At 43.9% G+C, this 26,477-nt stretch overlaps 2 protein-coding genes across 3 annotated transcripts in view; one reads left to right on the top strand and one right to left on the bottom strand.

The window, feature by feature from the left end:
- Positions 1-26,477, top strand: part of ITPKA (inositol-trisphosphate 3-kinase A) — a 68,069-nt gene that overhangs the window by 20,319 nt on the left and 21,273 nt on the right. Inside the window, exons 2-7 of one of the 2 annotated variants that reach the window (XR_013956829.1) lie at positions 5,699-5,795; positions 7,908-8,121; positions 9,771-9,975; positions 14,595-14,696; positions 15,763-15,834; positions 16,719-17,205. Coding sequence is in view for 1 of the 2 variants with exons in the window: in XM_080617679.1 (XP_080473805.1) it covers positions 5,699-5,795; positions 7,908-8,121; positions 9,771-9,975; positions 14,595-14,696; positions 15,763-15,834; positions 16,719-16,922 (894 nt within the window). In the remaining variant the exon portion in view is untranslated. Of the gene's footprint in view, positions 1-5,698; positions 5,796-7,907; positions 8,122-9,770; positions 9,976-14,594; positions 14,697-15,762; positions 15,835-16,718; positions 20,881-26,477 lie in introns of those variants that run through there. The other variant, XM_080617679.1, reaches the window with a different exon arrangement.
- The window catches only part of LTK (leukocyte receptor tyrosine kinase), a gene marked incomplete at its 5' end in the record, with an annotated part of 101,170 nt that continues 95,220 nt past the window's right edge, over positions 20,528-26,477 (bottom strand). Inside the window, 1 exon segment of the mRNA XM_080617678.1 lies at positions 20,528-26,062. Within this exon segment, the coding sequence (XP_080473804.1) occupies positions 25,286-26,062 (777 nt within the window). The 3' untranslated portion in view covers positions 20,528-25,285.

Below are 26,477 nucleotides of genomic sequence, written 5' to 3'. Positions count from 1 at the left end.
ACCTTCTCACCTGCGTGCTGCTCGCTTGCATTGCGTTGGCTGAGATTGCCAGGCACGGTGTTGCTTGGTGCTCTAACATTTTGAGCACATGGCTTTAACAGAATTATTCCGAAACACATGTAGTAACTTTCTGATAATTACAGTTTTCTGTGCTCCTTGAAGTTCCCTGTGGAGGAACCTTGTTCCTCCTAGGAGTTAGTGAGACACTGAGTAGGCCGTGGCAACAAGCAGTATGGATCAGATATCAGCCCTCATGTCCCAGAGTTGCATTATTTAGCCTAAAAGTTGTGAAGACACTAAGAGAACAGTAGATGATGATGACTGACAATTAAGTATTCTTTCTTAAAGCCTTTTAAGGGGGAAAAAAAAGATTACAAAGAAATTTCTCACTATCCTTTTGTTTCTTGCTGTCATAATAGCTCTCTGTAGGCTTGCGTAGGCTTCATACTAGTGCACAAAAAAAGACAACAGGATCTTGGATTAAGAAACTGCTGAAATTTTCCTGGAAAAAAAGATTCCAGGGTAATTTTTTACTGTAGTCTAGCAAAATTTCCATGAAAATTTACCAGCTCAGGCAAGAAAATACCCCTCCGCTCTGCTCCTGCTGTGCAATAATGAACTTCTTCGGGGACCCTGTTGATTTACATTATGTTTTGGTGTGCCTTTGTTCTTTAACCCACTGTAGTGTCAAGTAACATGCTGGGATTATTACAACTGATAGATTTTTTTTTTTTTTTTCCTGATGAAAAGGTTTTTCTTACTTTCCCTTCTTCCTTCCCCCCAGTTCAGCTGTGCTTTTAATTATTGTAATTGCTTCACTTAGGACTCAATCCTGCAAATTCCTCTGTATGTTATCTATTTGTCAGTGCTTGCCTGAGGGTAATTACATGTGTTTAAGGTGTTCATAGAGCTATTTTTTTCTGTCTTTCTTTTTTCATTTTATTTCATTTTCTTTTCATTAGGGACTGTAGTGATAGGACAAGGGGTAATGGGTTCAAACTTAAACAGGGGAAGTTTAGATTGGATATAAGGAGGAAGTTCTTTACTGAGAGGGTGGTGAGGCACTGGAATGGGTTGCCCAAGGAAGTTGTGAATGCTCCATCCCTGGCGGTGTTCAAGGCCAGGTTGGACAGAGCCTTGGGTGGCATGGTTTAGTGTGAGGTGTCCCTGCCCATGGCAGGGGGGTTGGAACTGGATGATCTTCAGGTCCTTTCCAACCTTAACTATTCTATGATTCTGTGATTTTACCCTTAAAAAAAGGAAGAGGTTTTATGTATTTTTCCACAGAACAGCAGAGGAAGGTTCAGTCCCTATTCCCCATTGCTCTTAGCATCAGTGGCTCTCCAGTCCCTGAGGGATTCAGCATTGTGCTCGCAGAGAAATCTCGACTGTTGTATGTTGCCTGTAAAATAACAGCAGCAACCAAAAAAAAACACCCCCTCCCAATTCAGGGAGTCTGCACTAATCTGTTCAGTGAACTTGGCTATTGGGATGTTACAGCCCTTGTCCTGAAATGGTGGAAGAGTTTCAGGAAGGCTTCATAGTTCCTGGGGATAAATCTTGGGGATTAAGCTGTTGAGGCTTGACCCCAAGCCCCTTAAAATGGGTGAAATGTCTCCCAGTGAGTTTAGTGGATTTTCCACAGCCAAGGCCCACTGGTGTGTTTGGGCAGGATCATCATGGCTGTGCTTCTACATACTAGCAACGTGTGAAGTTGTGGTCTCATCATGAGAAAAGCCCTGGAGAAAGCTCGCAGAAAGCAATGGCCTTCAGTTACCGCTCGTCTTTGCTGTTTCTTAATGGGTAGACATGGTGGCAACAGCTAGCTTTATCCAGAGTTGAACAGTTTGGGAAAGCCTCATCTGGCCAGTGTCTTGTCTGCATATGCCAGTGCTAATGCAGAGCAAGTCTCCCACATCTGCTGCAGGGATGTGTGTTTCTTTTCAGTACTGTGCTTCAAATTCAGAAGTGTGATTCAGAAGTGTAATCCAGATAACACAGATCAATGTCAGATACCAAGCCACAATCCTTTGCATGCTATGTGTCTGCATTGTGGGAATCAGTTCTGCTGTTCCCTCCCCTGCTTTCTTTGTTCCTTTGCTACCAGGGACATGGTTCCGGTGGCACAACCCGTCACACAGGCTGAGCCATTGGCAGGAAACAAACTTTTCCCCTCTTCAGCATCCCACACTTTTTATTGCTTAGGGAGATATATAGAGTGTAGCAGTTATAGTTGCTGAATCTAAGTAAGAATATTAAGATTTCTCATGTTTGCCTCTTGGCCTTTTTGGAATGGTTTCCTTTTTCCTATTGGAAAACTCTGAAGTATGTTGATCTCAAGAGGCGTATAAAACAGCATCAGTGATGTCAAGAGCATCTGATTCAGGCAATCCTGATTCAGAGATATCTGAGTTTTCTCTGAATATATGTAACATTCACTGGTTGGATATCTAGAAATACATGAGGGCTTGGAGAAGCCCAGGCAGAGCAGAAGGTTATGGAAGATTAAGGAGGAATCCAGAAGCAACAGGGTGTGAGGAAGATACGGAGTGCAAATACAGATGGGTAGTGGTAGCAGTCCTCTTTGCCACTGCAGCATAAGTCATTGATTTGGAAAGCACATAATACCATTGCTAACAAAGAGGAAGAGATCTGGCTTTAGAAATAGAAGTGAGAAAGATTCCTCCTACAGCAAGCACACAAAGTTTTCATCTTCCCACTCACACCACTGCTCCAACAGTATGCAGCCCTGTTTGCATCCTGGCAATCTGCATCCCGAGTTGAGTGAGTCTGGGGAGACTGGAAGTTGTGGTACGGGAAAGTGTGGGATGGGTCTGGAAACAGTCCTTGCTCTCTTAGCTTGAGCCTCAGGCTTTGCCTGTGCTGGGGATGGGGGAAGGAGGAGTTTATAAAGAGATTATTGAAAATAATAAATAAGAATTGTCAGTGTCTGCTATTGGATGAGTAGCTTAAACATCCTTATCCAAGGCAGCTGTAACCTAAGCAGCCAAAGTCCACTTGAGCTGGGGCTGATTTTAGCCCATTGTCTCCTCTTCGCACCCACAGTACAAATAGAAGCTGCAGCTCCTTAGGGCTGGGTGGGAGGGAGGAGGCAGGAAAGCCTCTAGAGTGTGGTGTTGCATTGACAGTTGATGTGCATTGCTTGAAAACTCTGCTTCTCATCACTTCTGGAGATAGCAGTATGACAGCTCATTGGGAGACAGGGTGCAGTTTGTTAGGAGTGGGACATTATGATGAGTAGGATCTTTATTGGAGAGTTATGGAGCAATGCTGACTTCTGGTTAAAGGATGGCGGAGAAGCAGTGTTACCCTGAAAACCGGGCTGGAATCCTTACAAACTAAGTCTTTGGCAGGAGTTACATTAACTGGGGTCATTTTAATTCAGAATGATGTTTACTTTCAGCTGCTCTATAAATAACTTAGGGCTGTGTCCCTCTGGAGTAGAAACAGCAGAGTAGACTGAAGGGTTTCTGCTATTGGTTAAATCTGGCACATAAACTATATGAAAGCAATTCATCTTTGCTACTTGAATAACAATATTTTTATTGCACTTTCCTCCAGAAGGAAGCTGTGGACATTTGTAAGTGGTGTACAAGAGTCTTCTCATCCTCACTCAACAACAGCTAGCTCTGTGAAAGAGCCAACTCACTGTTTAGCACTGCAGGCTTGCAGTTCGGAATGACGTAAAGCAAATAACAAAGAATATGAAAGGGTTGTTTAAACATGCAGAAGTATTTATGAAACTGGGGTTTAGTTAGAGCTAGTCACATCTGTGGAGTTGCAGTAAGTGCAACAGAGTCTTCATGATTCCCACACATCCAGGATCGTTTTTGGATGCTTCCTCTCACTGGAGCAATATGTTTTCAAAAGTATTACTGCTGCTTGGGCAATTACATCAGACCAAGAGTGACTTCATTTCAGCTTGAATGGCATTCAAAACCAAAGTGAAATAGGAAGAAGCAATCTTATTTCAGAATAAGTATGCTCATAGAACACAGAATGGTTTGGGTTGGAAAGGACCTTGAGATCATCCAGTTCTAACCCCCTGCCATGGGCAGGGACACCTCACACTAGACCATGTCACCCAAGGCTTGTCCAACCTGGCCTTAAACACTGCCAGGGATGGAGCATTTACCACTTCTTTGGGCAGCCTGTGCCGGTGCCTCAGCACCCTCACAGTAAATTATATTGTTATGTCAGTTTAATTTGCATAGAATTTTAAACTTTTTTGTGAAGACAAATCCTTGAAAGAAAGATCTCTTGTGTCTGTGAGTGCACATATCCTTGTGATGCACTCTAAGATAGCGGCAGGGTTTTGCCCTCCCACAGTGACCAACATTTCTTAGAGGATACCTTATAAGAAATGTAGTATAAGTGACCCAGTATGGGCAAGGGTGGCCAGGTCACAGTGTGATCTGGAGAGCTACATTTTGCCTATCATTGCCTGCAATTTCACCATTTGTTATTATTGTAGTAGAAGACAATAAGAATCAGGTGTCCTAAGCACCTGAATCATCGATCGTATCAATACACATGTTAGAGAAGACATGGTGGTTTTAAATGTTGATTTTTCAGGTGACCTAAACTTGTTTTCCGTGAAATCAATGCTCCATTGATCTTGGTGAATGCCAGTTAGACCGTTGATAGCCGCTTCTGTAAATGCAGCCTAATCCCCAGCTATACTTGATCCCAGTAAAAAACTTCAATGCTAAATTGTCATGCACAAGTATTGCGCAGCCCCGTTATTTTCCCCAGCAGGGTATTGTGTTCTAGTGACAGAGGACAGGAGCTACTGGCCTTGTTTGTAGGGCACTTTGGGACCCCGCACTGTGTGACACCCTTGCCACTGGGCTGTGGTTCTCTTCCACCCGGGTTTCACTTCCAGAGCACGAGACTTCTTTACTTTCTATGTTTCTTTCTCCTTTCTGCTGCTGTGGCAGAGCGCTCGGTGCTGTTTGTGAGCAGCTGCTCTGTTTCCCTGTCTGCCCGCAGCGGTACCCGCGCAGCTGCACTGTGTGGCAGCCAAAGATACCCACAGCAGTGCCCAGCTCTGTTAAAGAGTAACGAGGCTGGGAAAGAGGGGAGGGAGCAGGAAAATCCCTGACCTAGGGTAGATTCTCCAGCACACTGTAGGATCAGTGGGTGCCAATGGGTGCTGAGGGACCTCTGTGTCCAGCTAGAGATGCTGTTTCTATGCATCTGTGACTGTAAGACTCACCTGCTGACTGGGAGAAAGCTGTTAATCATGGGGCGATGCTGAAGTTCCCTGGGAAAGGAAGTGCTGCTGGCAGTGGCAAACAGCTTGTGTTCATGTCTCATGGAAACTTAAATGTGTGTAAGTGTGTGTTCAGCGTCTGCTGCCCACATACTGCGTGACTCAGAGAGGGTCAGGTGTGGCTCAGAACAGGCCTGTGACGTGCAGTGTGATGGGGTTTTTATTTCTTGCAGGCAGCTTTCTTGTGGATGGTAGGACATTGTGTGTGTGTGTTTGTCCAGTCTTGGGTTTGTGTGTGTATTTTTCCAATGAGGATCATTGTGTCTGTTTTATGGTTCCACCTTTGAGCACGTACAAATGAGCAAGGAACAATTCAATGTGCGTGAAGGTATGTGGCAGGTTTGGGGTATGTCAGGATTTCAGCTTTTGCTCAATTTAATGTTTCTTTCCTTTGTATTCCAGAAAAAAGCATGGCATACAATTAAAACCATGGTTAACTTACCAGTCATCAGCCCCTTCAAGAAACGCTACTCGTGGGTGCAGCTGGCTGGGCATACAGGTGAGACCTATGTCTTCAGTGGGATTGTCTTTGGAGTGGGGATGACAACAGCACAAAAAACAGTGTTTCAGTGTTTCTCTATTTCCATCATTCAAGTAAAAGGAAGGAGGAAGTATCACTTAAATCTGTGAACCAGAACATCTTTCTTTCAGTTGTGGTGGGGATAGGGAAGAATGAATAATGAGAGGAGCAGGGAAGCAATGGTCAGGCTCTATGGAAGGGCCAGGCTCCCCATGTGTCCTTGTAAAGGTAGTATTTGTTAGAAGGGAAGCAAGAGGGACTGGGGAGCTGAAGCCCTGGCCCATCTGTTGCTGTTGGTTGTGGTATGGGATCATCTTTCTTGACTGAGTAGCCAGTGTTAGTTCCCTGGTGGGAAGGATCACTGTCTGTGCCTGTGTGTGCTTCGTCACTGTTAAGGACGCTGTTTCTAATACCAATCTTGAACCTTCTGATCTGAAAATAAGCCCTTGGGTGGAAAACAAATCTGGTGCAAATTGACTTGCTGACCAGGTGTTTGCATTGTGACTGTGTCATTGTTCACTGTATGCATGTGAGGAGCAGCACAGTCCCTGGTTCTATGTTGTGTAGGGGTTGGTAATTGTGCTCCTAACGTCAGCTTTGTTTCATTGGTAAGGGAAAAAAACAACGAGGAGAAGTCATCAGCTTTGCTTCTCTTGTGCTTCATTTAATTCCTATGCAGCCTGTGCTCTAAAGTGCTAGTGTGGGGTTTATTAGTACACATGTGGGCAGGCACCTACGCTGCATCGTGCTGTAATGCAGTACCTGAACCACCTCTTTATGATGCTAATGCACTAATATGGTGCACTTTAAAGCTGTGCAGAGAAGTTTATTTAATCCTAGTAAGAGAGTAGCTGCATTTTGCACAGTGGTATTGGTGGGACTGGCTTGTATCATGCAGAGTGCCAAGGTGACCGACCAGTCTTACTGCAGTTTTTATCACACTGTGTGCAGCGTGGGCTTGATCTATGTGGAGTGATACATTGGACATATAATAGTAACTCTTCTGGAGGCTGGTGTAGTAGGGTGGAAGAGGAGGGTTAAGAGGTTATGAGACGCTGATGAGGAGGGATACTGCTCCAGTTTCCTTTAAATAGTTTTCTGTGGTTATGTTTAGTCCTTCCTTTTTGCAGCTGTTTTCCCCTGATAGGACAAGTTCTTTCTAAACTAAAACCTGGGCCATCACCATGCTCGCCCTTGTGCTGAGGCAATGCCAGTTCTAGGATTTGTCAGAGAAGAGCCAGTTTGCTACGGCTGAAGGATCCTGCTCTGTTAAAAGTTGAGCAGTAGCCCCAGGGTTAAGGAAGCTCCTGCTTTGGCACCTATGTTGTGTCATGTAGATTTAAGGGTACCTCTGAATGAAACATGTACTTCCCTCAGGTTGCAGGACAGAAGAGCACCTGTACAATAGAATTAGCTAGAGTCTAATTACTGCCTTGGCCTGAGCAAACTGTCATTTGTACTGGATACCATTCAGACACAGGGTTGTAAAAAGCCAGTTGCCCCACTGGGTGTACCTGCAGTGTCGCCAGGCTCAGAGAAGAAGCAGTACCCAGGAGGTACATGGATGTGCAGTCGTGTGTGTAGGAAGGACAGTGCTTGGCTTCTGGCCTGTTCGGGGCTGTGGAACGATTGCTGTGTGACCGTACTGCCTCGGTACGTACATACAGGTGTACCCTCTGTGAGGATTAAGGACAAAGCCAGCACTGGCGGTGTTATGCAGCTTTAAAATAGCCTGTCAGAGGATTAATGAGTTCTGGCTCGTGGCTTCTTCCTGTTCATTTTGGTAAGCAGAGTCGTGTTTAATATCCTAACAAAGACTTTAGCATGGGGAAAAAAAATAGATGGCCTGGAGCAGCTGCACTCCTTAAAGCTATGAATTCTGACATGGGAATGTATCCAAAGGGACTTTCACTGCCAACGGCTGTGTTTGTCCTGGGTGTTTCATTTTTAATGAAAGGCATGTAGTCTCTGCTGGTCAGGGGAAATCCGTTACTGGTGTCATGAGGCAGGTGAAGCTGGAGTGGTGGGGGAAGGTGCTTTTCTGTTTTTGCTGGTCAGTCTTGTCAGCGTGTGTCTGGTTTTCTCTTTTAGGGAGTTTCAAGGCAGCTGATAGTGGGAAGATACTCAAACGCTTCTCGGAGAACGAAAAGGACTGTTTTGAGCGACTGATGAAAGACCCGCTCCGTGCCTGTGTCCCTTGCTTCCATGGTGTGGTGGAGAGAGATGGAGAGAGCTACATTCAGCTGGATGACTTGCTTACTGATTTTGAAGGGCCCTCTGTGATGGACTGCAAGATGGGGATCAGGTGAGGTCCCTGAAAGAAAAAGTGCTTTCTAACCCAAATGCATTTGAAGGAATTGGGAGAAGGGGGTGAAGGGATGTGGTTATGCTCTGTCTGGAGGAGTTTGGTAACATTGTTGGAGCCTTGGGTTTCAGTCCAGACAACCTGTTGTGTGTTTGGCGCACACCACTTTGGACAACCTGAGGAGGGTATGTCCTAGTGTTCCCTGATTGTACATGGATTTTGGAAACTAACTGATCTATGGCCTGAAAAGCTTTCCACATCAAGACATTTTCAGGGGCTTTTTAAGACAAAGTTTCTCTGCAGTGGCCTGATAATACATGGGGAAAATAATTACGTGGTTCATTCATTGCCAGTTCATTTAATCTTTGTGTATGCAGTGATTCAAAACACCCCACAAAGAGTAAAACCCCCGTCTCCAAATGTGAATGACTGAATAGCACTGTGAAAGCCCATTTCCAATGCTTGAATGAGTCTTCACTGGTATTGATCTTTTCTGTAAACAAAAGGGTTGACCATCTGCTGAGGACTGACCTGTGTTTTTTCCCTGCTCTGACATCTCTACAATGCTGCCACCTTGTTCACTTTCTTTTCCTTCTCTTGGCTGTGATGAAGAGAAAAACCTCAAAAAAACCTAAGCATAACAAACAGATAAGGGATCTGCTGACAGCCTGGAGTAACAGTATAGAGAAGTATGAACTGTCATAGTGATTCTTTGCATGCCAGCTCAGACGCTCAGGAGTTATTGTCATACATGAGCTGTTCAGCTTACAGTGCAGACAAGCCTTTTCAAAGGATGCAGAATCTTAAATCAGAGTAGTAATGCGTAGCACTGGTATGCACAGAATAAAGAGGAGAAGGATTTGCAGCAGTACACATTTTATTCAGAGTAGATAACATTCTGGTAATGACTGACAGCATCTCCTAAACACCACCCTGGGTGTTACACTGGGATGGTGAAAGTACACTACGGGCACCTGACAAAGTGCAACCTTTAGAAGACCACTGGAATGTAGAGAACATAGATAGTGCCTTTCTAATGGTTACCAGATTAACAAGTTGAGTGATAACAGCAAAATAAGGAAGGTTTGTCACCCTTCACCTTCCTGTTCTTAGTTACCTCTTCTGGTTTGGAACTGCTCATAATCTGCTTTACTCTTTTTTGCTATATGAAAAGTGATTCTGTCTTTCACTGTGAAGCATTAGGTAAAACCTTAACTGCTTTCTGAAGCCTAAAAAAATCACATGTGATTGATGTTAGGGTGTTTTTTTGAGGAGAAAGAAGACAGGAAGGCTTCAGCAGCTCTATTTGCTTTTGAGTTCATTGTAAGTGCTCTCTCCTAACTGTCCTCTGAAAGGACAATTTCTGTTTCATGGCACAGTAGGAATTCAGCTTTCTCCCATTCTGTAAGCAAGAGTTATCGGTAACATATAATAGTAACTAAAGGTATAGTTAGAACAAGAAGAGAATGACACAATTCCCGTGGCCTACACAGTCATTTGTCTGTTTCTCTTAACTTCCACATATGCACAGCTGAGGTAATGATAACACTTACTTTCTTGGTTGCCATTTCTTGAGGCCAGTTTGTAAGCTGTAGAAAGAAATATTTGGAGAGTCCTTACAGTTCTGTTGGGATGTGATGTTTTTGCAGGACATACCTGGAGGAAGAGCTGACTAAGGCCCGGGAGAAACCAAAGCTGCGTAAAGACATGTACAAGAAAATGATTGAAGTGGATCCTCTTGCTCCCACAGCTGAAGAGAATGCTCAGCATGCTGTCACCAAACCCCGATACATGCAGTGGAGGGAAACCATCAGCTCTAGTGCCAACCTGGGCTTCAGGATTGAAGGGATTAAGGTAATAGCTTCACTTCTGCCTGTTCTTGGAGACCAAACTTTGATTTGTTGATTGTTCAGAAAACTGGTGTGCATCAATATCCAGGTTGTCCAGAGGATTATGTGAAAATGCACTAATTGAAACCACAGAGTTTAGTGTATTGTGGCTTTAAAACATCTATTGTAATTATAACAGAGTAGTGTCAATGAAGTTAAGGATCAAGTACACATCAGCTGTACTTGGTTCAACCACAGGAACATTGCAGGAAGGACTCAGGCAGGTACACAGTATAGATAAAATGAGAATGAGACTGTTATAAAGAAGAACTTAGAACTGAATACATAACCACCCCCCCCCCCCCCATGCAATTACTTTTTTATCCAGGAACTATACATATTTATTGCAAGTGAATCACAGTAAAGTGGTTTTGTTCCAGTTATGTTTGTTTGCAAGGCATGTTAAAATCATTAGCTTAGATATTCTTGGGATCAAGGAAGCCCCTTTGCCTTTTAAGTCCATGGTGATAGCTGGTGTAGATGGAGCTGGAAAAAAGCCAAAACAACAAAAATAAAACTTCTCCTTCAACAAAGTCCATCTCCTGTTCTTGATGGGTAAGTTTGCGCCCTTATACCATTCCTAGGATACTACCTTATAGCCAGAGAAGAACCTTGGCAATTTTCTTTCCTGCCTATTAATTCTTTATATTTGTTGTGCTCTGTGGCAATGTCAGGTACCTACCTGGAAGCCCATAGGACCTGCTCTCAGCATATCAGCCACCTGGCTCAGTCACTGGCATGTGAACACTTGTTGGATCCAGAAGTGTGCTTTCTGCTTGTGTAGGCCTGTCACAGCTAGCCTGGGGTCAGGATAGTGCTGTACTTGTAGCAGCATAGGGCACAGGGAGGGCTGCCCAACCCACCCACATGCTACCTGAAGCCCATGATGGGACAGCTATGAAGTTAGTGTGGGTTACCCCGTGTGATTTCAGGATGTTCCCAGAGCATGTATGTTCAATTCGGGTATATTAGTCCATTGTAAATTATAATCTGCATTAGTTTTGCTTCCATTTAATAGTTTAAACACACAGGAAGAAGAAAGTGATTAAAGAAGGTGATGCTGATGAGCTGAGGATCTTTAAACACCGCTTTCTTCTCTGCTTCTCTGTGTTGTCTTCTCCCTTCCTTATTCACAGACTTTATTGTTGTGATACAGGAACTAGGGTTTCCAGCTCATGCTGTGCTGGCCCCCTGTACGCTGCGCCACCCACTCCTGACTGTTAGACACAGGCATCCTCATGCAGGAACTGTCTGGGTGGCAGATGATCTGGCTCCAGTCCAGTCAAGGCACTTCTTTTATTACCCTTTAGCCGCCTAATGATGTTATCCAGATAGCTGTTTTATTCCTGTACTATTTAGGTCTTTGGATGCTCTGTGTAATGGCATCAGAACCCAGATGATCTTGAGACCTTTTATATATGTTCTTGGAAAGATAGTTGGTCAGTGTGGAAGATGTACAGATTTATGCTGAGTCCTGGAAAGTGACTGAGCTAAGGGAGCACAGGGAAGCTCCAGTAAAACCTCCTGGCTTGTTCTTGGTGAGTCAGTTGGTTATCACAGGTGGGTAGGAACAGTGTGTCCCATAGACTGCATGGTATTTTCCTGTGTTAAGACAAAGCTGTAACTGTGCAAAGCAGGACACACATACTTAATCCTTGATCAAGCATAAGAAATGTTTTGGAGTACTGCGGAACATTACCTTCTCCTCTGTCTGTCTCCCTGTGCTGTTACGAGGGATGCAGGTATTATTCTGTTATTTGTTTACATGGGCAAAAGGTGACAGAAAGTGAGTTGCTGAAGCAGTGCAGCTGGTCAGGACTCCCTGCACTGCTTCACTGTAGCTGAACTGTACGTCCAGTTCTGTTTATTTGCAGAAAAGTGAAGCCAGGCGGAGATCCCAGTTTTGAGAGGAGAGCCTGTAAGGATCAGTGGTGCCAGCTAGTGGTTGATGGGGAAAAAGGGGTTGTTCTCCCTGAGTGAACTCCAGGAGGATGCTGATGTGTTGGGTTTGGTCATTCAGAAATATTCCTGCCCTGTGGCTGCTGGAGTAGGAAGTGGAAGCAAAGAAAATGAAATCATAGAAGCCCTCCTGTGAAGTGGCTGCCAATAAATGAGATCTGATTCACTATATGCAAGCCGCCTTCATCAGTAGGGTACCTTTTCTCTTTAGGCTGATTCATCGCTTTTCCTTGCCTTGATTCCATATCTCTGAAATCAAGTCAGGTTCATTGATGGGATTTTATACTCTTACCAAAAATAGTTTAAACCGTTGGGTTTCCTTAGCCTCTTGTGCTTCCAGGTTTGGAATGCAGGTTTCCTCTCTGGAAGGGGCTGACTGAAGGTGACAGACATTGACAAGGTCACAAACATTGTCTCTATGACACTAAGCTAATAAGCTAATAGACACTAAGCTAATATCTGCCGAGCAGATATGCACAGGGCTGAGAACCAGGAGTTCTGGCTTTCCAATCTGTCACTGAATCTCTGTGCAGTTTGGGAAATTAAGTCTTCCTTTGGTACCATTCCTTCAGCTGTAGGTCAGGGATATCCATTTTCCCAGGAGAACATCAGAATTGATTCATAAATCTTTGTGAATCCATATAAGTCGTGACCTTAACCCAGAGCCTTGTAAGGGAAGTCTGCAGAGGAATCTGAGCAAAACCATAGAGGTTAAGATAGGTAGGACTATTTCATGGAGCTGCCAAAGCTGCCCTCCTGCTAACTATGTCACTGTCACATCTAATGAGAAGTGCTGCAAGCATCCCACTGTCTGCACTGTGTAGCTGCCTGCTCTGCTGTGCAGGAACATCTTTGGAGGCCTTGGCAAAGGTGTGGCTTCAAAGAGCAGTGAGTCAGGCAAGCACCTCCTGGGGATCGGGTACATCCAGAGCTGTTGCGAGGACCTGGTACGGAATACAAAGGTTGGTGCCATTCAGAATCTGGATGTTGTTTACAGCAATAAACAGGCAGCAGTTGTGTTTCCTGCCAACCACTGCAAAGGAAGGAAATCATAAAAGTGCTTCTAAACAACAGGGAAGCAAGCAACCAGTCTGTCCAGACATAAAAGGATGAAAAGGGAACACACAGCAGCTATTCCAGACAGTGCTCTGGTATTTGAGGCTCAGGGAGAAGTGATTTTTTCAGACAGCCTTACTCAAGAGGTAATAGGCATCAGACCAAGTTCCAAATTTCTATGTGCTGTTGAGCATTATCATACCTCAGATCAGATGGCTCCTAACTTTCACTGCCTACCTGCTGAACTTCCCTTGCATAACTTGCACATCTCGTCAGGCTGACATGCCACACTTGTATCTGGCCCACAGCCTTGGAATAAAACTCTGTTTATTCTGCTGCTAGAAAGTCTGGTAGGTGGGAGGCTGTTCTGCATGGCTTTGCCGTTCAGTCAGTTCATTCCCTTGCATGATAAATCTGCAAATTTAGCATGCTTGGATTTTTTTGGGGGTATATACTAGGAGTTGAGCTCTGCTGTGGAGTAAATAGTGTTTCACCTTCTGAGACTGGAGCTGAATTGAACCAGTTTTGGTGCAGTCACTTTTAACACGTAGGAGGGAACACATTTGCATGACCTGTTGATTTACTCTTTACAATGAAAATAAGGGATGTCATTGGACTGACGCAGTGGGAGGAATACAGCTTGATAATCTTGCAGGCTCTTTGTGGATACAGGCTACCAACTGCAGTACTTGCTCTATTTTACATGTGTGTCCTAAAAGCTTGTATTTGTGTCTCTTTAGTCACCAGGGATGTTCTTGGGGAAGTGCATATTCATGCAGTCTGTGTTGACAGCTCTTATTTACTTGTAGCTCCACAAGCACAAACTGGTCACTGCTAGTATGGAAAAAGACTTTTTTTTTCAGTAGCAGGGTGCTTTGTACTGAGCCTTACTGCTAGTACAAATATACTCTGACTTTCTCCAGGACCTGCTTGGATACAAGCATGCCTGCACTGTCCTTTGCCAAAGCTTGCACACATGTGCTTTGCCACTGCTAGCACTGCAAATCCCAAGTTATCCCTATCTGCAGCTAGCTTTCTGTTCTGTGACTTCTGGGTCACATTCATGTGCAAAGGTGTATTGGGAATGGAGTCTTAACCATGATTCTTTGATTTCCCCATTGAAAAACAAAACCAGAAAAAACCCAACACCCAAATAGAAAGGACTGGTAAAACTGGGCTTGAAAATGTCCCCTTGCATCCCCAGCTGGGGTTTGACTGTACTAAGTGAGATGAGAGGACAACCAAGGAGGTCACTGTGGTTTTCCCCATTGAACTTTGAGCTGCTCGTACTGACACGTGAGGAAACCCTCCTGCAGGCTGGTAATAGCATGATTTGTTTTTTAACTGCACTCAACAGGAAATGAATTGCCATTTAAAGCTGGCCAATCAGCTCGTGTGGCTTTTCTCCTCCACTTCTTGCTTGGTTTTGTCTGCTCTCTTCCTGTGCAACTACTCACTTTGATCTGGTTAGCAAGAGCTGAGCTGTTGGTGGTTCAGGAGGATTGACTGATGAGGGGAATGATACGTGTGTAGTATAAATCGTCTCTGTCTTTGTGTGGTTTTGTGCAGAAGGCGGATGGAACATGTAACACAAACTTCAAAACTACGAAGACACAGGAGCAAGTTCTCCAGGTTTTTGTGGAATTCATTGAGGGCAACACAACTATTCTGGTGAGTCTGAACTCTTCAGGTTCACTGTTCTTTGACCCAATGAACTTGCTTCAGGGCCATGCTTCCTCTGGTACAAGAAAATGAATTAAACTACGAAGGAAGAAAGTGGTTTTGACTTCTAGTCCCTCTCAGCAGGTGGAGTGGACATGGGAACTTGGTGGGCTGTGAGAAGTAGTTGGCTGAGACCAATTCTGTCATCAGCCCTTGCCAGGAGTTCACCCCAAGATCCTCAATGCTGGAAAAATATCAGTCAAGCTAACTTATGGCTTGCCATCAGTTAGATGGTGTTAGATGAGTCCTAGATGCATCAGAGGGATGATGAGATCGTGCTGGCAGGCAGGAAAATTCATGATTTGGGAATTCGGTCTGGAGAGGATGAAACCAAAGCATGGGGGCAGGAAGTGAGCCAGGTGGCTGGCTGGGCTCCTATGTGAGAGACTTGCCTTGAAGAGTGATTCCTGTGTGCTACTTCACAGGGAGCACAGCAGACATATGGTAGATGGCATAACGTGTCTCTTGTCTTTGGAACTTCAAAGGAACCCATAGCGTTTTGCTGCAATGTAGAAGCTATGATGAAAGCACATGAGCCCTGCAGGAGGAGCATGCATTAAAAATGTGTAGTAGAGCATTATGCATTAGGCCTTGGTTTTTTATTTATTCCTTTCTCCCTCCCCCTGGTTGGGGCTCCTCCTTGTCTCTGTAACACGATTTCATTCTCTTTTCACTGTGGAGAATTCAAAGATTTTGAATTGTTTGGGACTATTTTCTCTTTTTTAAAGAGGGGGGGAAAAAAAAGATGCAGAAAGTGTCACTGTGTCCAAAGCAAGGCAGGTGAGTATGCTCCATGTAACACATGCAGCAGAGGAACTCCAGCCTGTTCGTTCACTATGAAAGCATCTTGAAGTGTATTTTCAGATTGACTTTGAAATGATGAACCTGTTGTTTTGAAGGACCTCTAGGTTAAAACTACCATGAGCTCTTCATTATATTGGCTCTTGTAAACAGAGTTAACTTCATTCAGTCTTTACTTAAATGTTTACTGGTTTTTTACCTTCTCTTCCTCCAGAACAAATACCTCAAGCGTCTGCAGGAAATTCATATCATTCTTGAATCCTCAGACTTCTTCAAGCGACATGAGGTAAGAAGTGAGTGTAACACTATGGAGGTGCATTGCTGCTTTGTTTGGTCATTCAGATGTACTTCAGAGTACAGGTGTATTACTAGAAAGGAGTTTGTAGTAGAAGACAACTAATATATGTTAACAGCACAGATACCACAAAGCCTCCATCACAATGATACAGAGGATTAAACCAGTTTAGGGATGATGTAAATCTCTACATCTTCATAGAATCCCAGCACTTATAGCTCTGGGCCACTGCAGTAATGGTTTATTAGTATCAGTTTCCTGTGGTTTCTCTGATCTTGATGTGTTCTAGTGGGAATCTTTACAGGGGAATGGTAATATGGAAGCTTGCCTTTGATACAGTAGCATTCAGTTGGTGTTTGACGATGCTTTATTAGTTATACTGGGTTTATGTTGAAATCTGGTATAAGTCTGCTCTGTATCTTCTCCTTATATGCTTTGCTGTGAAAAAGACTTTACTAACATTGTACATTCTGCTTGTTACAGCTCAAGATTTTGAGATCAGACATTTTATTTTACTTTATTATTTCCTCTTGTCACTAATGGCAGTTTTGTTCATCATGGGCCATGGTCTGCCTTTGAAAGTAGTCACTGGATATTGCTGAATAGCTCAAATCGAGACCTGCTGCCAAGTGAGCTGGAGAATTGCTTTTCTTCCCGTTGTCTGCTGGGTCCCTTTGCTCATCTACACATCACTGATTGATATGGTTATGCAAATGGGGCATGTAAATTGTCAGTGTATAAGTGCAGCCCAAAAGTCTGTTGAGTCACAGGTTAGAAGGTCATCTGAGGAGGTAATTTTCTTAGTGAGAAGTGTTAAGTGATAGGGGAGAGCTACAGATGTGTTTTTAACCACATCATTTCAATCTGTCTTCCAGGTCGTTGGAAGTTCACTACTTTTTGTACATGATGGCAGTGGGAATGCTAATGTGTGGCTGATCGATTTTGGAAAGACCACCCTTCTCCCTGATGGGCAGACACTGGATCACAGGATCCCCTGGGAAGAAGGCAACAGGGAGGATGGGTACTTGTTGGGGTTGGACAATTTGATTGGCATCTTGGAAAGCATCACTGAGAGATGAGTTGAGAATGACACAAAACTTGCAGGGCTTCTCTGTAACTTTCTGCTCTACTGGATCACTCAGTCTGAAGGAAACCTTTAACTCCCTCCAAACTCCTGAGGTCATCAGTGCAGAGGGAGCTGCATCCACAGCCCAGCAGTTGATGACCAAAATGACTTTGCATCGGCCCTCTATGAACCTGACTAACTCCAGATTGGTTTGCATTGCACCAGCCTAACTTCAGACTGGTCCTCAGAGAATGAAGATCTCCGTACTCAGGAATCACACCAGCATGAGTCAAGAGGTCTGTATGGTAAACCAGAATGATGCTGTTTTCTGGCAAACCGATGGGACTCCAGATTACCTCTTAATGAACCAGAGCAAGTGCTTGGAGATTCAGGGTAGGAATAACAGTTTTTCAGGGAACTGCATAGTTTTGAAACCAGCAAGAGTTGGGGTTGTTTTTTTTTTCCTCTGATTCCAAGTCTCCTTCCTCCTGTGTACACTATAGGTTGGACCAACAACTTCTGCTGCATTGTGTTACAGTGTGCACAAGGTGGAAATGGGTGATAATCACAAGAAACCTGGAGCAAAGGGAGACAAAGTTTGTAGTGGCTGCATGGGACTGCTGTGTCTATTCCTCCTCCTCCCTACCCTAGCCTCTATTCACTTCTATCCGGGAACAGCCTTTGCTTTCTATGTAGCTTCTCAGGAGATTTATAGATGCTTTAGGGAGAGAACAGCAGCCTATTGTCTCTGCAAACATTTGACTTTGAGGCTGGGTGAGCTGTTGGAAAAGTTCTTAGCTTGGCAGATTTGGCCTCTTGCAGCTGAACTGCAGCTCTGAAAATCAGTAATGGCTCTCACACGCAGCCCAGGGATCTAAGGGCTTTTTCCAAGGCTTATTTCTAGAGATAAAACCCCAATACCTGTGCACATACAAGCATGCAGTGGTAGCCAGCAACCAATGTGGTCTTTTAAGATCGTGGTTTGACTGTCTCCTATTGCATGTGACTTCTTAGCCATATTCTTGTTCCCAAATATGATGCTGCCCCTTAATTGTACAGACGGGCACACCGATCGTGTTTCTGCATTCACAGCGTTACACTAACAATGAGAGAATTCCCAGGCATCCTTCCTCCCAGGTATCAGCTGTTAACTCAGGGCAGTCTGGGGGAAGGAATGTCAATATATCACATCCCCTAGTCCCCATCTGGAATTGCGGAGCCATCTGTGGTTCATCCTTCCTTTGCTGTGGCCTGGGCACAACCACAGAAGATTCACAGTCAAGAAAGTGAAGTGATTTTTTTGTAGTGGCTTCACATACCTGCTCTGTTGATTGTCTCTGATCACTTAAACAGTTCTTTAAATACTAGCAGTAGAAATACTATCAGTAGTCACATGTTCACTTGCATTCCAGGTTTTAACATTAATAACGTGATGATGCCATTTTCAGACTGAGGACACAACTTGTATCACTTGATTCTTAATCCCCTTTCAACATCTAAAGCTGGTAATGCACACTGATCAGAAATTGCTGTCTTTTGCTGGGGTCCTCTGCTCGGGAGAGATTCTGAGAACTTTAGGATATTATAAAGGTGACTCCATGCTTTGGGAAATGGCTATTTCAATAGTAATTGTGATCATGAGTAAAAAAATAGACTGTAGAGTCCAGATCTGGAATGAAATCTGTATCTACAGCACTTGTAATTAGAAATTATTGTAGGCTCTTAAATTCTAAAGGGAGTTACTGTAGATAACACACTACTGTACTAAGAAATCAGTCAGATTTAATGACTTTTTCATCACCTCTAAACAAAACAGCAGTATTAAAAATTCAGGCTCAGTTGCGACTTGAAAGTTAAATGACAGAGAGTGGGTATTCTGTAGGAAGTAATGACATATGGAAACATTTCATTCCAACGCAGCAGTTGTTTGAAACTGGTAATCCCTGCAGTTCACTGCAAATTCGGACTTCTCTGGCCTCCCAGAGTCCCTCTCGGTTTTATTTTCATGACAGTATGTAAACGAATTTTCCACTTAGATATTTCTGAGGATTTACACACTTTTTATATGACAGAGAGCACAGACATTGCCATTGCAGAAGCCTCCTAAGTTTTGAACTGCTATGAGATGAAAAACTAAGCTGTGGTGAAATTCATACAATTGAAGTCTTCTTCCTTTCCTGCAGCTGACAGGCAATCATGTGTTAGCAGGGCTTAAGGAGCAGAAGTAACTAGGCCTCCCAGGGGAGGACTTTAGTACCAATGCCTTTTCTATGAGACTGCAATTGCAGCAGTCCTACCATAATGAAAATAAGAAATGAGAACAGTTAGAAATGAGCCTGTTCAGGTGATAGCATTCAGTAGTGGTTTGCCTGATTGATTGATTGATTGATCTGCAGAGTTAAATTTCTTTCAGAAGAATTAAACTTCTTCTGTTAGCACACACATGACTCTTTGCACCAGTGTAACTTATTTTCTAGAGGGGAGATTTAGAGGGTAAAAATTGATGCTCAAAAGTCAGTTGAGAATTTGAGATACACTTCTAGAAGTTCTAAAGGAGAAGTGTGGGTACCAGTAGCTTCAAAACACCCAACTGCTGCTAGCAGCTGATGGTTTGCAATGTGTGATCTTGGGAAACGTGGAGAATGATCCATTCCTCTGCAGCAGTTGAAAAGGTCAGGGGAAAAAAGAAAACTTCTGCTACAGCAGACCCTGGTCTGGAAATAGTTCTACCAAGTTAGTTTAGAAATGGCCCTTTGGCCTGCTAAGGGATTGGAAGGGAAGAAGCCACAGTCTGCTGCTGCTGTTATGGGAAAGGAGAAAAGGAGGCAGCTTTTCACTATCAAACTGCACATGTGGGACTGGAACTGAGCGCTGGAGCTCTAAGGGACTGGAGGCTGTGAGCTCACGAGCAAACTACCACTGGGTGAATTGGGTACCTGGATTCACACTGGATGGCCCTAAGTGCCTGTCTCTGTACACTCACTTGCTGGTGTGAGGAAGCGGTATAGCCTCCTTCCACTATGGAGTACATTGCCTTTGAATAAGCTTATATTTACCAGAAGGTCAGTACCATGCCTTTGCACAGACATGTAACACGGAAGAGCTGATGCATGATAAAAAAGGTATTTGTTCACATACAAGTCCAGCATGAAGTTCTTTAATGCCTCCACTGAGATTCTGCTCCACTGTGGGGACACTGAGAGCTTGTGTATTTCCACAGCACAGTAAAGTCTGCTGGCCCAGAGCACTTTGGTGCTGCACAGCTAACTTCTGACACCAAGGTCTTTAAACTCACTAGTTAGATGCAGCAATTCTTACTGCTGTAGCTGCTGCTTTCCTATGTGAATCCAGCAGTAGGACTTACTTCTCTCCCTCAGCTTTGTCAGTGACTTGTTTTTTTGGCCTTGGACAACTAGGCCTCAGTTTTGTTCCCATTTTACAGATGGGAATAGTACCTACTTACCTCACGGGACTGGTGTGAGGCTGTCCATTATCGCTTGCAAGATGCTGTGAGATTCTTTTGGAGGAAGGTGCAATATAGAAGGAAACGCACAAAGAGATACATCAGCTAAGTTTGAAAAGGATGGGTGTTGGGTCCCAGAAGGGTAGAAATTTGGATGAAATTTAACCAAAGTGGTAAAAATGAAATTACATCCCTGTTAACTTTACATGGGGGAGAAATTCACTCAACATCTGATCCAGTTCCTACTAGAGGGAAAGGTTTCAATGAGAGTTGGACCAAACCCTTAAGTATCTTGGAGGGCTCTTGCTATTTTTTTTTATTGCTGTTGTTATTATTTGTTGTTTTTAAGGTACTGAGATCAAATGGCCTGTATCATCCACATGCATCCGTTCTGAACACTACAATGCAATGCTGACCGTGGTCACTTTTGACATTGACTGTATTGGTTGAGTTTTTGTTACTCTGAAGTGTGTATACTACTAAATAAATGAGAGTGAAGGAAAAAAGACATCCACTGTGGTTTGGTCATGGGACAGTAGTTCATCTTTTCTTCAAGAACTTCCTTAGGGAAGGAACAAGGACTATTTATTTTGGTGTTTCATGTACTTTTAGTCTTTAGCATCTAATATTTCTTAAAACAAAACTGGTTCTAACACATGTAGGAGCTTGGTTCAAAACCTATTAGGTACATCTGCTTTAGAACCCAATCCACACAAAGCTGGACAGCTTCATTTGAGGTAAGCTCTGTCTCAAAAATCTCAGTTCACAGCCTGCAGTATATCAAGACATCACGCATCAGCAGGCACTTGGCAGGCTCTGAGCAGTCAACAGTTCCATGGGGTAGTTTTTGGTGGCAGCAGGGAAGAAGCAGTCAACCCTCCAGTCCTGGCAACACTTCTGAGCAAGAGAGAGTGTCTTCTTACCTGTGTGTGAAGAGTACTTAGGAGAGAGGGGAAACAAACAGGCACCATTAGTGTCTCTTTATTTTGTGTTGCAAATATAGAAGTATACACTCGTCCAGCTTTCAGTTGCATAGAAGCAGGCATGCCATCTACTTATGTACAGTAGTCACCCAGACAGGTATGTTGGTGCAAAGTGCTGCCATGATCAGAGATGATGGCAAATCTGAACCACTTCAACTAAATGAAGAAGTCATGAGATGGGAAGATGTTAGTGATGTCATGCCTAAGATGTCATTTCCATCAACCTGGAAAGGGCAGGAACTTGGAGGATTGATGAGGAGAAAGCATGACTGTCTACAGGATCAGCTCTCACAGAGCTCTGCTGCTTGAGGCTCTGAGGAGTGTGGTCTCTGGCTGATACAGCAATGGAGCTGCAGCTCCTAGCACTAGTGTTTTCTTCTCTTTCAGGTGAATAGGGGGTGGGTATTGGAGGTGGAATAAGTTACACTTGCAAAAGCCCATAACTATTCCATTAGACTTGCAAAGCTTTCTCAGAACACGCCTGCCCTCTTGCAACTCAGTGGGGAGCTTACTGCAGGAAGGGCCTTGGTATGAGAGGGAAACCTTAAATCTGTGCAGTTAAAAGTTCTGTTTCTTTAAAGGGCAAATGAAGATACAAACGTGTAAGTTGAGGAGAGAAAAGGCAACAGATCAGAAGCAAGAATATCAATGAATGTGAAAGACAAATAGAAATTTGCAGGATTATTTCATCTTCTGTTACTCAGTCCCTTCTTTAAAGTGTAGGTATGAGCTTGTATGAAGCCACATAAATGCTGAGTCCAGAAAAAACCCAAAACAACTATACACACAATCTAAAACCAAGTTGCTAACATGTTACAAGGCAGAGACCCATCAGGAAGAGCAACTTGTAGTAATCCTATAAATGGCTGGTTCTGCAGTGGGGAAGTGTTGGAAGACTTTTCACGTGGATTACAGATAATCCCAGATATTCTGCTCATGAAATTCTGGTAGGAAACAAAATCAGGTTTCAGCTTTCAGCTGCCAAAAATAATCTAATTTTGACACTATGGGTTCAACTCATTGATTATGCACCGAAAATGTCTTCTTAGAACACAGCTTCAAGTCATATTTTGAAATAGTAGCGATTGAGCATTGTGAAATTGTGATTGTATGAACAGCAAGTCTCAGTCTCAGAACAGAGGGTTGTACAATGTCATTGTGATTGTTATTTTAGGCAATACGGTTTGGGCAGCGTGGAGCATTCAACATCACAACAGGAGGAATATTAGCATTATTTCCTCCAGGATATTAATTAAAATTTCATTATCTGTGAGGGTTTTTAAAAAGCAGTCAAGAGATCAGATACGCACAGAAAAAGGACAAGGATTAACTTTTTTTCTGTGCTGACAGAAGATTATTTACCTTCGGTTTTATTTGTGGGAGTTACATAAAATTTAGGTTGCTAATGCAGATCCTTTTAAAATTCCCATCTTTTTTCAGTGCCCATTTGATACATGCAGCTCCATGTTCTGTCTTGCTACGAGACACTCTTGCTCAGTACATTCCTGAGCCACATGCTGTTGTCAACCAGCAAAGTATCACTATATAATCAATGCATGCTCATTCTACTCCTACAGTTGTCTTTCAACACCCCGCTGCTGGACACTTAGGGTTAAGATATTGGGTAGGATGGACTTCTATTCTAGCTCAGTGCAGCTTTGTCTATGCTCTTCCTGTAAATAAGTACCTTGATGCAGCTATTCGGTAAAAACAGGTATTTACCCAAAGTGCTGGACTGAAGAACTTGCATTTTCATTATAAACTGAAGGCACAGCTGCAGCCTAGACTGCCCGCGGCATTGGCAGTAACGCTGTGCTCTCCTCTCACCCCACGTTTTAATGGCTTACCTAGTTTTATCACTACTGACCTTCCTAAATTCCTGAATCATGTTGAGGCAAGTGCTGTGTATGGGGAAAATGGTGGCAGCTCAAGATGGGTAACCACGTGGACAGCAGGGCTCTTATCTGCTTCTCACTGGACTCAAGGTATTATATAGTCATTTCCATGTGAAAACAGATGTCTTGTGCCTGCTACTTCACAGAAAGGCTGCAGGAAGAGAAGGTGCTATAGTTAACATCCCATGGCTTCTGAACAAGTCAGTATTTCACTCCTGTCTTGTCATCCATTCTGATGGCTAAGGAGAATTGAGAGCAGGGTTGTAACAGAGGTGCAGGTCTAGAAGTGACGGTATGTAAAACTATTAGTTCTAAAGCCAAAGGCCTGGAACTATAGGAAGCTTGGAACAGATAGATACAAAGTCAGAACAACATAAACCTGCACTGAAGACACATTTCACTCCTAGTGGATTCAGGCTCTTCCACTGTGCTTTTTCTGTACCACATCTCAGTAGTGTCCATCCTTGAATGATGCAGAGGACAGGAAGTCTGTGGTCAAAGCAAACCCTCTCCTGCCAGCCCACATCTTCAAACTTGTATGTGCAGCTGATTCATTGCTAAGTGTGAAGATTGTACCAGAGCACCTCTTCCCTCGGAAAGGAACCAGAGTGAGTCTACAAGTGACATCTCTCCACACAACTTGATTACACCTGCAGGCAGCGTGTACTTTGCCACTGTAGGTTGGCAGTGCAATGTTCAGGAGTGGGGCAAGAACAAAACCCTTCTGAGACTGTTCAGGCTTAATGCAAATTATTTACTTTTTCAGTCTCCTTATTTTGCAGGCTTTAACCAGTAAACGTTAGTTTAGGCCCTAAGCTACAGAAGCAAGTGTTAGAAATGAACTGTCCTCAAAGCAACTGCCTTTACCAGCAAGTCTTATGCTTGCAGTGTGAGAAGAAACAATGACCTGCTCAGGTGTGTGAAGCCCAAGTCATGATTGCAGCTTTCTTGAATGGTGGAGCTATGTTACCTTCCTGTGTGAAGAGCATTGTAAGGTTGTGTCTGTGTTTGTCAGGTTCCCCCTCACTCTGCCCTTCCTTTGCATTACTTTGTTTCTACCCCTGAGGAGTGGGCATTAAAACCAAGAACAACTCCAGAGCACCAAAAGCTAGACGGTTACTCGAGAACCTCAGCTTGATGCTTACAGCACAGCACAGGAAACTACTGCTGAATACCAGCATACATACACAAATGAAGTTCAACCCAAATGAAGTCCATTACAAGATCAAGACAGCCCATTTCTCCTTATGCCTCACAGCAAAGCCATTCTTGAAAAACAACCTGCCCCTTCCACGCCAGGAGCTGTGAGGAAAGTGACACCATGAGACAAGCAGCACACTTCCTTCACTATCCAAAGGGATACCAGGAGATCCACCAGTTATTTTCTTTGTGAATAGTAAATTTGCTTTCCTCTTCATTGCTTGTTCTCAAAGCACGTGCTCAGAAGAGCCTGGAGTTTTTGTTTCATCCTTCCTGCTACTTCCAATTTGAGCAGTAGATTCATTTTCATGTTTTTCCACAGGGTCTGCTAATAACACAGATGCAAATGTAGCTGCTATTCATTTACTTCCCTTACAGTGCATGAGCATCATTAGTAAGTCATAGGGACTGTAAGAAGCTCTTGGGAATACAGCAGCCCTTGCAAGTTGCACAGCATGTGTTTTTGGTTTCTTCAGTCAGAAAGAAGCACAACCTGTGTCAGTCATTGTTTATTTCCATCCAAATGCTGCAGTTGGATGGTAGGTCCAATTCTTTTCACCTGAGCAGATTGAGAAAGAGTCCTTTCACTATTATCTTCTGAACGAGAGCAGCAATGCATTGATCTCCACCTCTAAGCTGGTTCACGGAACATGTTTGATGGACAGAGATAGGAATGCAACTGTCTAACGATCTGGCAGGTTGAAGGAGAAAGCAGAACATTGCTGATGGTGAAACATCACCCATCTGAAGGAACTTAAGTGGAGGAAGTGAGTGAAATAGGAAGCAGTCCCTTCCAGACACACACATTCCCTGATCTTTGGAAGAACTGTTTCTGTTATACTGGAGTAACACTCAGGTCATCTGACAAAGACAGACCAGAGTCCCTCTCCCTTGATGTTTTCTCTGTCTTATAAAAAGGCTTTTCATCTCTGTGCAGACTGGAGCTCCTTAGCACAGTTCCTCTGACCTCTGCCAAACCCGATGGTTGGTGCTCAGTGCCACAGCACAGGTCATCATAAGCATAATTCACATTGCCACAGGGGAAAGTCTGGAGTTTCACCAGTTCAATCCCACTGACATCCAGCTGAGGGCAGTTGCTTCGACTCGGAGACGCTGGAGATGCCCGGGAGCTAGGAGAAGAACTGCAATTCCCATCAAAGCCTGAATCTTCCCTCTCCGGATTTGCTTTGGGCTTGGAGCTGGGGCTGAAGTGACAGATGTTCTCTAGCACCCACGATCCATAGGTTGGGTTCCAAAGATTTTTTGTTTTGTTTTTAAGTCTGTGGCTTGGTGGATTGCTGAGCTCCAGCTTCTGGCTTGAGGTCTGCTGGAACCAGGGCCCACTGTTGAAATCAGTGAGGCATGGCAGGCTGGGCCCTCGAGCAGTCCGGTTGCTCAGGTTCTCCACCAGCAGCTCTTGTGGGCATTGTACAAGTTTGTGCCCAGCCTGGTGGGAGTTCAGTTCTTTAGGTGTTGTCTGTGGTGTGAGAGAAGGGCTTACCAAGAGGGGCACTATCCCACTGGAAATGTTTGGGCGCATGACCGTACTCCCTTCATCCTCTGGTGTGGGGCCACACTCCATGGGCAGCTCAGTGTTGATCACATCAGGGTCCTGAAAAAGAGAGGCAAGAATCTGTTACATCCTGAGCACCTCCAGGGTGATGGACACACACGCACTGTAAGAGATACAGCTCTGACAGTGAAAAAGCTTTTGGCAGAGGCTGAGATCTGGTTTGGGCAATATTTGTGCACATCATGCAAGGTGCTATCTGCCATCCTGGATATCGCACTCTGTTAGGACTTGCAAAAATGCTCTCTCATGTATGTGCTTCCTTTCAGCTGTGCTTTATTGAAATCAGCAGCTAAACTGGGGGTCACTAGCATATCATTTCTCTCTTGGGAGGTTAGATCCAGACTTGTAGCTGTAAAATGCTACCAGATGGTGAATTCACTGTGCCATCTCATTACCCCACCAACTCCATACCAATTCTGCTGTGGCTTTAGAGCAACATTAGGTAAGGAAGGTC

The sequence above is a fragment of the Psittacula echo genome (assembly GCF_963264785.1).
Source record: "Psittacula echo genome assembly, chromosome: 5".
In the NCBI taxonomy this organism is placed as follows: domain Eukaryota; kingdom Metazoa; phylum Chordata; class Aves; order Psittaciformes; family Psittacidae; genus Psittacula; species Psittacula echo.
The sequence above is the reverse complement of the archived record's forward strand: the minus strand, read 5'-3'. Positions and strand labels throughout refer to the sequence as shown.